Here is a 10,585-nt window from a genome sequence, read left to right on the forward strand (position 1 = left end):
AGGATGGACAGGAATTTGTCAAGCACAGAGCCTTTATTTTACATATCATTTCCAAAGAGGACATTGTTTAAATCAGCAGCCAACAGAATTTCTGAGAGAGAAAGTGACAGCAAAGGTAACTGGCTCAAGTCCCTCTGTGTACACCATGTACATTTCGTGTCTGAGCACCTTGTATGTCTGGCTTAAGTGAAGGTAAGGCAGTGTAGATTGTGCGAACAAGAAATCTATGTTCTGTGATCAGGAATGGCTACTACATGCATCACGCGAAATGCGCAACCTGAAATGTTTCAATCTGCAACCGAAGTTTCTTCAAGCAAAGATGCGCATGAACAGTGACGAACACATACAGAGCAACTTGGGCAGAGAGAATGGATAATGCCGTGGGGCAGTGAGGTTAGCGCACTGATCAAGAGCCCCAAGCAGGAGGAGCCGTCCCAGTGGCAGAGCAGGCTAGGAGGGTGAGCAGCAGCCATCTCCAGCCACCTCGACTTCCTGCCTTCACTCTAAGTTGAGCAGCTCCACGTCAAAGATGAGGGTGGCATTGGGAGGGATGACACCGGGGTGGCCCGTGGCTCCATATGCCACATCAGGGGTGCAGGTCAGCTTCGCCCTCTGCCCCAAGCTCATCTAGCAGGGGTGGGGGCAGATGGGGAGAGGAGAAAGAGGACCCAGCTTGATTTAAAAGAAAAAAGTATGATAACTATGGCATTTTCCCAAACCATCCTCATAGTAACTTTAAAAATCTGAGATGAATTTTACACATGGCATAATGAAGTTGTGCTAAGAGTTGTAACAAATGCAGATTTTTGCCTCAAACTAGCAAAGACTTGACTGTGGGACACTAACTTCCACAAAGTAGTCTCAAATTCATTCATCCAACAAACATTGCTGGTTATTCAATTAGTGTATGACTCAAACACATATTTGCTCATATTTGTTCCTCACCCTCTTCCAAAAAAGCCTAAAGAGGGTGTACCAAGAGCACATGTGCATGTACACACTCAAGTAGGTGATGAGAGCAGTTCACTCGAGAGGTTTAGAGGTTAGAGGCCACAGCAAGGTGGGGAGGGCTAAGAAACCTATTCTAATGGAGCATCGTCTGGCTTCACAGACCCAGGAAGAGCTTGAACCAGGGCTCATCATAGCAGTCATCAAGAACCCACCTGGCATTAGTGGAACAACTGGTGAAATTTGAATAAATCGATTTCTAAATTTTGAATAACTGACTCAAAAATTTGAATAGATTGGTTAATAGTATTGTATCAATGTTACTGTCCTGTTTTTGATCATTAAACTATGGTTATGTAAAATAACATTTGGGGAAGCTGGGTAAAGAGTATATGGGAACTCTACTATGTCTGCAATATTTTTGGAAATCTGAAGTTGTTTTTTAAACTTGGCCTACCCCACCCCAACTCTTCTGCCGCTTCAGTCCCTGACAGCTGGTAGCTCACAGGCCTCCTCAGCTAGTTGCGTGCAAGCCTGGGAGGATGTGCTTGAGAGAAGAGCCCCCACTGACACAAAGGAGTCCTGCTGGCAACAAAAGGGGTGGGGACACAAAGCCAGGACTGAAACTAGCTGGCGTCACCATGCCCTGGCAGTAGAGCCAAAGCAGTAGTGGTCTGAGATGGGGCGAGGGTGGAGGGCAAAGTGCCGAGCCCAGACCCCAACTCCTCAAATCCCCCTTAACGAGGATCCTCATCTTACCTGGGCTGCACCCTCTTCAAAACCCTTGATGACTTCCTGTTTGCCAATTCTGAACTTGAAAGGTTTGTTTCTGTCTCTGGATGAATCAAATTTCTTCCCGTTTTGGAGCATTCCTGTGAAAGCAACAATAGGGTGGAAAAGAGCTGTGGTCATGAGTTCACTCCAAATTCCGGCTCAACGTGACTAAAATAGAATTCCTATTCTGCACAAGCCTGCTCCTTTTGCATTCTTCCCCATCCGTCCTGTTGCCCAAGCAAGAAACCTAGACACTTGCTTCTGCCTTCCCCCCACATACAGCCTTATGACCAAGTCTTACATATCTTTGGAACCCACCTGTTTTCTCCATTTCTATTACCACCATGCTGTGGCCTCGCCAGATCACCATATCATACCTCACTGGTGTACAGGAATAACCTCTAACTGGCCTTTTTGCTCACTCTTACTCCTCTGTTCCCTTCTCCACACTGTGCCCAGAATGATTTTTCTTTTACAAAATATCTGATCATATTACTCCTTTACTTAAAACTTCAGTAAAGTTTTAAGTTTTGGTTTTTCACTTCAGTAAAAAAAACACAAAAAACAAAAAACACACACTTCAGTAGCTCCCCATGGCAGACTCCAAATGCCGACCTTGCATACAGGCTCTTCCAAATCTGGCTATTGCCTGCGTGACAACCCTCTCTATTCTCCCCTTCCTACCCTTCCCCCCACGTCAGGTCACACGTCTCTCAAATGCCTCTGCACTTTACAACTTTTTTGTGCCACCTCCCCAGCCTGTAGATGTTTTCCTGAGCATTTCCACCTCAGGCTGAATCCTCACCTGATTTTCCCAAGGTTCCCCCAACATGCAAAATCCAAAGGTCACATCATCCCCTACTGTAGTGAACTGTAAAGTGACCCAGCCAGTCAGTGGTGGCCTCCAGACCTTATATAAACAGAGATGTTTAGGGGGCCAGCCCCGTGGCACAGCGGTTAAGTTTGCACGTTCCACTTTGGCGGCCTGGGGTTTGCCAGTTCAGATCCTGGGTGCGGACATGGCACCACTTGTCAAGCCATGCTGTGGTAGGCGTCCCACGTATAAAGTAGAGGAAGATGGGCATGGATGTTAACTCAGGGCCAGTCTTCCTCAGCAAAAAGAGAAGGATTAGAGGCAGATGTTAGCTCAGGGCTAATCTTCCTCAAAAAAAAAAAACAAAAAACAGGGATGTTTGAACCCAGAACAACCAGACGCTGTCCCCAGCAGTTTGAAGCATCCCTTAGCCTCCAGGTGTAGATGCCTTGTCATCTCTGATGTACACATGTTGTCTCAGTCCAGCTGCTGGAAGCCCAAGAGGTGCTTTTCTTTTCTTTTTTTTTTTTAAAGATTTTATTTTCCTTTTTTCTCCCCAAAGCCCCTGGTACATAGTTGTACATTTTCAGTTGTGGGTCCTTCTAGTTGTGGCATGTGGGATGCTGCCTCAGAGTGGTTTGATGAGCGGTGCCATGTCCGTGCCCAGGATCCGAACCTGTGAAACCGTGGGCCACTGAAGCGGAGCATGCAAACTCAACCACTCAGCCACGGGGCCAGCCCCAAGAGCTGCTTTTCTATTTTCAATTCTTATTGGTGACTGACTCAAAGATCAGACTTTCTGTAAATGACGCTATTTCACAACCTCTTCCTGCAGCCCATGGACCAAAACAAAAGGCAATTTGGGACCAGAGAAAGACCTGGCCTATAATTCAGAGACTGGATTCTGACCTCACTCTGGCACTAACTCATTGTGTGAAGTTAGGCAAATCACTTCCCTTCTCATGGCCTCAGATTTGCCATGTTTAACATGGGAGGTCTGGGCCAGCGTGATGTCTGAGCATCTGTGATTCCTCTTCCTAATTCCTACAACTTAAATGTATACAAGGGACAGTCTCATTTACCTACTTTCTGGGTCGAATAAACTGGGCTCTTGCTCTGGGTACTAGATCAGGCAAAAGAGAAAACCCCATGGCTACACAGATGGATACTACGGGGATCAAATACAAACATGCATACACACAGGTTGCTAAGATAGTCAGATACAGAGAGATACTCCTGCATGCTCACATGCACTTATGTACACACACGCAGAAGAAAAACCCTGATGGCCAAACAGATGCTAAGAAAATATTTAGATACACAGATCTACATACATTCACACAGACACATACTTGGACAAATACACATATGGAATGCATGCACGCACGCACATACACACACACACACTCTATTTAAAACTGACTTTCTCATTCCCCAATTTCTTCAGGTTTCATATGACTTAATCTACTTCAGACTATATGTATTTAACTACTGCTACAAGTTCAGCCAAAACCGTGGAGTCCAGAAACAAACCCACATATATATGGTTACCTGATTTGACAAAGGTGCCACTGCAATGCAATGGATAAAGAATGATATTTTTTTAAATTAATGTTGCTGGATCAACTGTATATCCATATGGGGAAGAAATGAACCTTGACCCCTACTTCGCCCACACACAAAAATCAATTCCAGATGACTCATAGAGCTAAATATGAAAGTGAAAATAATAAAGCTTCTACAAGATAATAAATAGAAGAATATCTTCATGACCTAGGGATAGACAAAGATTTCTGAACTGAAAGTACTACTATAAAGGAAAAGATCAATATGTAGGACTTCATTAAAATTAAGAACTTCTGTTTAAAAAATGCCATTAAGAGAGTAAAAAGTCAAGCCATAGCAGGGGAGATGTTTGGAATAGGTATAACCAACAAAGACTCATATCCAGAATACATAAAGAATTCCTATAAATCAATAAGAAGACGACAGACAACCTTATTTTTTTAAACGGACAAAATTTGAGCAGACTAAGGAGGATATCCAAATGACCAGTAAGCACATGAAAAGGTACTCTGACTAACTTCTTTAGTCATCAGGGAAATGCAAATCAAAACCACAATAAGAGACCACTGGCACCTACCAGAGTGGGCCAAAAACAAAACAGACATCTGACAAACCAAGTGTTGACGAGGATGCAGGAAAACCGGAACTCTCATACGTTGCTGGTGGCAGTGAAAATTGGCACAACTACTTTGGAAAGGGGTTTGGCAGTATCTGCTAAAGCCAAGCATAGGTATGACCCTGTGCCCCAGAATTCCACTTCTGGGTATATACCCAACTGGAATGTGTACATATGTGCACCAAAAGACATCTACAAGACTGTTCAAAGCAACACTATTTATAATAGCCGAAAACTATAAACCACCCGAATGTTCACTGACCATAGAAAGGATAAACTGTAGTATATTTATACAATGAGCAATACAGAATGAAAAAGAACAAACCACTCTGGATAAATCTCACAGACATAATATTGAGAAATATAAGCCAAACACGAAAAAGTACATACCCTATGATTCCATTTATATGACATTCAAAAACAGGCAAAAGCAATCTATGGGGACAAAAGTCAGAATGCTGTTACCTTTAGGGAGGTATAATGACTGGGAGGAGGCATGAGGGAGACTCCTGGGGTGCTGGAAATGTGTACATTGATCTGGGTGGTGGGTACGTTAAGTGTGATCACTTTGAAAAATTTCATTGAGCTGTACATCTTAGATTTATGTTCTCTACTGTATTTATATTTAATGAAAAAGTTTACCAAAAAGCCCCATACAGTCTCCTGCAGCATTTGATGAGACAGTCCGTCCCCAAACCAGAGCGGCTCATGGCTGATGTTAGTGTTTCACGCACATTGCCTGCTCTCTGCATGTATTGTGAAAAGTCTTTGCAAAAGGATGTTGTGGTTTCAGTAACTTGATAAGTACTGGTCTGTCTGCAACATGTAGAACAGATAAATCAATTACACAGGTCAGAGGCCCCAGAGGACTCACGGTAATTAGGCCACATCACTGGGAGATAAAACACAGCTCCAGCCCACTGACGTCAGTGACCAGCAACACAGCTATTGAGAAATACCCACACCGTCTGCCTAGAATTAACCTGGCACTTCACACTGGCCCAGAGAACTGCTAAAAATGGCCCCATCTGAATATGTCCTCATAATTAAATTGGCCTTACTGTCTGCTAAGTGGCTGTCACCAAGTTTGCCACATTGGGAAGCAGGTCACAAGGCAGAACACTCACCCTCCCTTGGAACAAACACCTGCTTGTGATCTTCCTGCCAGCAGTCTTCAGGAACTCCATCTAGAATGTTCCTCAGCCCACCTGGCCTTCCAATACAGATCACCCAAGAGGGGTCAGCAGAGATGCAACCTCCTCCAGCTCCCACAGCTCCCCGAGACAAGCACTGCCATCACCCCACCCCTCACACTGCATCAGAGCCTCTGGATGACCTGGCTGCCCTCCCCTACCCTGCACAGCCCCAAAGAAGGTAGGAATCCTCCCTTTTCATCTCTGTGCCCCAGTGTCCAGCACAGTATCTTGTACACAGTAAGTACTCAATAACAGTAGGCTGAATTGAATAGTCTATTTCTGAAAAAAGAAAAGAAATTCTGAGGAAGCCATCCTCCTCTTCTCTAATAATGCTGTAGGATGAAAAGGGAGTCTGAAGGGAGGGTCAGGGCTCTCAGAGCTTTAAGAGATTTCCAACTATTAGACAGAAACAAGAGACAGGGCTCCACCCAGCCCAAGACAGAGGGAAGGGGAATGGAGGTGCTTGGCTCAATTAGAGGCTGGCGCTGTGAATGGCTCTTGTTGGTATAAGTGGGCAGGGGTTAACCTTGCAAGCCCCCTTCTCATTCCCACAAGCTGGCTGGGAGAAGTGAGGGAGGGCTGGTCAGAGGCAGACTTGGCTGCCTTGGGCTTTGGGGCTGATCCAGGGGAGCAGATACCTCTGGAGAGGAGTATCAGAGCAGAGAGCTGCCTTGGGATAGGCAGGTCTGGATGAGGGCTGAGGGAGCGAGGCCTACCTGTGTAGTGCACCACACACGTCTGGCCCTTCTTGGGGAATGTCCTTCCTGCAAGGAGACATGGGCAGATGAATAAATAGGGTATTGGAAAAAGTTGCCTGGGACATTCAGGTGTGACTGTGACCAAGATTCCCCTCCACATTCCCCTCCGTACCCTGGAGATGTTCATGGCTCTAGTTCTGGTTCTGCATTGTATGAGCCAGACAAGTCACCTTCCCTCTGTGGCCTTGATTTGAACTTTATTCCCTTGGGTTCCTCAACTCCACTCTCTCCTAGTTCTTTTCCGTGCTTTGATTGCTCCTTTTACTTTCTTTCATCCATTCCACAAACATGTACTGACAGCCTACTATGTGCCAGGCCTGGACTAGATTCCAGAAACACAAAGCAATCTCTGAACTCATGATGAAGTTGGGAAAACAGACACATAAATAACAGATTATAACGCAAGGTGATGACTGCAGTCAAGGATGAATAAACATAATCATTCACAAATATTTACTGAATACCTACTATGTGCAAGGACTGGGTCTGATTGTGGGGATACAGCAGTGAACCATACAGAGAAGATTCTTATTCTTTTGGAGTTTACATTCTTTTGTGTGTTTTTTTGTGAGGAGATTCACCCCAAGCTAACATCCATTGTCAATCTTCCTCTCTTTTTTTTTTTTTTGCTTGAGGAAGATTAGCCCTGAGCTAACACCTGTGCCAGTCTTCCTCTACTTTGTATGTGGGATGCCTCCACAGCATGGGTGATGAGTGGAGCAGGTCCGCGCCCGGGATCTGAACCCGTAAACCAGGCCACCGAAGCAGGTGTGGAAATTTAACCACTCAGCCACAGGGCGGGCCCCAGGAGTTTACATTCTAATGGAGGGAGACAAACAATACTCAAACAAGATAATTAGAAATTGTGATAAGTTCTCTAAAGAAGATAAACACAATGATGAATTAGAGTGATACAGTGGGACATTTTAGAAAGGGTGGTCCAGGATGGCCTCACAGAGAAGGTGATATTTGAACTGAAACTTGAACGATGAGCAAAATGCTGGGCAAAGCACTGCAGGAACAGGGAGCAGCAAGTACACAAACCTTGAGGCATTTGCAGGTAACTGGAAAGAAGGGAGGGAGAAGGAGATAAGTGGGAAAGAGCGAGATCATGCCAGGTCTTGCAGAGCTGGATTTAATTCTAAGTGCAATAGGAAGCCACTGGAAGGTTTTAAGCAAGAGAATGACATAATCTGAATTAAGATGGTATAAAATCACTCTGGCTGCTGTTGCAGGATGGACGGTTAGGCGCCAATTGCAACAATCCAGACAGGAAATCAATGATGGCTTGAATTAACGTGGTGGCAGCAGAGAAAAGAGCAAAACAGATTGGAGAGATATTTTGGAAGCAGAGCTGACATGGTATGCTAATGGAGTGGAGATGGGGTCCAGGATGAGGGAGAAGGAGAAATCAAGCACAATGCTTGGGTTTTCAGTTTGGGCAACTGGCTGGATGGTGGACCTAATTCCTGAGATGAGGAAGAACAGACCTGTGCGGGTGGCAATCTTGAGATGCCTATTAGACATCTGAGTTTATATCGCAAGTAGGCAGATGGAGAGTCTGCACTAGCAGTATGAATTTGGGTGGAATTTAAAGCCATGGGGCTGGATAACAAAGCTTTGGAAGGGCTAACAACTGAGCTAACGTTTAGAAGACTCCGTGGGAGGCTGGAAGAGGGAGCAACGAACCGACTGTGGAGGTCAGGGAAAGCATTAGAGAGGAGATAATGGTTCAACTGGGTCTTCAAGATGAGTAGTTTGCCACAGTAAGTAAAGGGAGATAATCTGGGAAGAGTGAACAACATGTTCAAAGGCCTAGAGTCGAGCAATAGAGGGAGCCCAGTCCGGTTCACTGCTGTAACCCGAGGGCCTAGCAGACAGTACATGTTCAATAAATATTTGCTGAATGACTAGTGTGTTTAACAACTTGCAGGCAGCTTGCTAATGCTGGAGAAAAAAATTGGTAGTGGGGGTAGAAACTGGTAGTGAGAGATGAGGCTCTAGTATAGAGGGTAAGAATAGGCTATATCACCATCTGCCTGGAGAAGGAGACAGACGATTAATTAAAACATTTTATGGTGAGGGTGCGGGGGGGAGGGGGACATGGCAAATATGCATTTTAAAGACTCCTCAGGTAGTGGTGTAGGAAATAAGTGGCAAGGTGGGGAGGCCAGACTGGAGGCAGGGAGGTGAGACTGGAGGTGGGGAGACCAGGTTAGAGGCTGTGCAGAAATCCAAACGAGAGAGACGATGGTGGTCTGAACCAGGGAAGAGGCTGACGGGAGGGAGACTAGAGATAGTGAGTAGGAGGGCTTGACAGGAGTTGTTGTGGGACCCAACAAAGACAGGCGTCCCCAGGACGGCAGCATACTTGTTGAAATAGTCACTTGTATGTTCCCCTCCTGGGTAACAGCTTGGTCCTTTTGTTCTTCCTTGACTCAAGGATTTAGACTGGGCTAAAAGCAGACCAAAGCTCCTTCAGGCTTTCCCTAGAAATCTAATCCCTCTGGAGAAAATGCCCCTTGTCCCTGGCCAGGGAGGGAGGATAAGGAGAGAAAATTCTAAAGGCTTCTTTGAGCCAGGGAAGAGAGAAGAGGCCTCAATTCCCTGGCAGAGCTCTATGGCAGTGCCCCGCAGGGCGACAAGGCCTCAGAGAGATGCTTCCTGGGACCCAGCACCATGGTGCCCAGTGAGTAAAGAAGCCTGTAACCCACAGGTAAGCTGGGTTGGAGCTGGGACACCAAGGAATCACTGCCTTCCAACAAGGAGGGTGGCCTGGAACCAAGAGGATCTCCAGTTTCCTGGGGAGGGTGGGGATTGTCACTACTGTCTGACATGAAGTTTGCCTGTCAAATCCGGCAGAAATGGGGCCTCCAGTCTGAGTTGTTTTATTTAAGAAATAAAGAAAAGGCTACTCCTTGTACACCCAGACCCAATTATACAAGGGATGTCTGGCTTGGGAAAGGGAGTGGTGCCAGTCCTGGAGGCAGGGAACACAGAGGAGTGCCGGCGAGTGGGGAAGATGAGGAACACAGGCTCAGTTTTGGACTTCCTGACTTTGAGGTATCCGTGGGACATCCAGGTAGAGGTCGAGCAGAAGCCGGATAAATGGACCACTGTGAACTCAGGTGGGATGTTTGGGCTGGAGGCTTAAGTTTGGAGGCCATCGGTTTGCAGACGATAATGAAAGCCACGGGAGTGTACAGGATGGCCGGAGAGGCAGAGTGGGGCGGGGAGGATACAGCAAGATGCTGGGGTGGCGGAGGGAGTGCTTCTCCCTTCCCAGACTGGCTCCGTCCCTACACCATCTCATCACCCAGCCCGACCAGAGGGGTTGCCCCGAGCAGCAGAGACCCCAAAGCATGACCTTTCCCCTGTTTCCAGAGCTCACCCAACAGGGCGGAGAAAGCAGAGCTAAAAACCCAGCCCAGGGAAATCAGCAGTAGCGGATAACCGAGCGGTTCCAGCCGCAGCAACGACGGCCCGAGGCCCCCGGGGAGGTGGCGGGCCGCAGACCCCCGCCTCCCAGCCGCCGCCTTCGTTCCCCCGGGTGACCGGGCGCGGAAAGGGATGGCGGAGGATCGTGGGCTAGACCCCCAACAATCCTGTCTGGGGTCTCCTCCCGCCGCCTCCATCCTAGGCCCGCCCCCCCTTCGGCCCCCTCCCCGCGCCACCTCGGAATCAGACCCCCGCCCGGCTCCGCCCCGGGACCCTTCCTCCTCCCCCGGCTCTGCCGCCCGGTACCGTCTCCCGGGGAGATGGTCTCGATCTCCACGCCCATCGCAGTCCCACTGGCCCCGCCTCCGAGGGTCCCCGCTGCTGCCCCGACCCCGGCTCGGCTCCGGCCCCGGCCCCGCAGACGCCTCAGCTCGCCTCCCCGCCGCCACTGCAGAGCCGGAGGAGGTGCGGCTGG

General features: G+C 47.6%; 1 protein-coding gene across 3 annotated transcripts; it reads right to left on the reverse strand.

Annotated features, from left to right (window-relative positions):
• Positions 1-20: 20 nt before the first annotated feature.
• Positions 21-10,585, reverse strand: FKBP1B (FKBP prolyl isomerase 1B). Of its 3 annotated transcripts, XM_046662321.1 has the most exons (4): positions 10,417-10,585; positions 6,631-6,678; positions 1,708-1,820; positions 21-627 (listed from the first exon to the last, which is right to left on the reverse strand). In XM_046662321.1, exons 1-4 carry the CDS (start codon positions 10,451-10,453, stop codon positions 499-501), a joined length of 327 nt encoding a protein of 108 aa, XP_046518277.1. In that variant the 5' UTR covers positions 10,454-10,585; the 3' UTR covers positions 21-498. The 3 variants fall into 3 exon arrangements, with proteins under 3 accessions (XP_046518277.1, XP_046518279.1, XP_046518278.1); XM_046662323.1 differs by lacking the exon at positions 6,631-6,678; XM_046662322.1 differs by lacking the exons at positions 6,631-6,678; positions 10,417-10,585 and adding an exon at positions 2,041-2,319.

The sequence above is a fragment of the Equus quagga genome, chromosome 5 (assembly GCF_021613505.1).
Source record: "Equus quagga isolate Etosha38 chromosome 5, UCLA_HA_Equagga_1.0, whole genome shotgun sequence".
Taxonomy (NCBI): domain Eukaryota; kingdom Metazoa; phylum Chordata; class Mammalia; order Perissodactyla; family Equidae; genus Equus; species Equus quagga.

Excerpts from the sequence above, each read along its gene's own strand:
- FKBP1B (XM_046662321.1), bottom strand. The coding sequence starts at position 10,453 with ATGGGCGTGGAGATCGAGACCATCTCCCCGGGAGACG. Across the intron at positions 6,679-10,416 it reads GACCATCTCCCCGGGAGACG|GAAGGACATTCCCCAAGAAG; the intron begins GTACCGGGCGGC and ends GTCTCCTTGCAG. Across the intron at positions 628-1,707 it reads TTGAAGAGGGTGCAGCCCAG|ATGAGCTTGGGGCAGAGGGC; the intron begins GTAAGATGAGGA and ends CACCCCTGCTAG.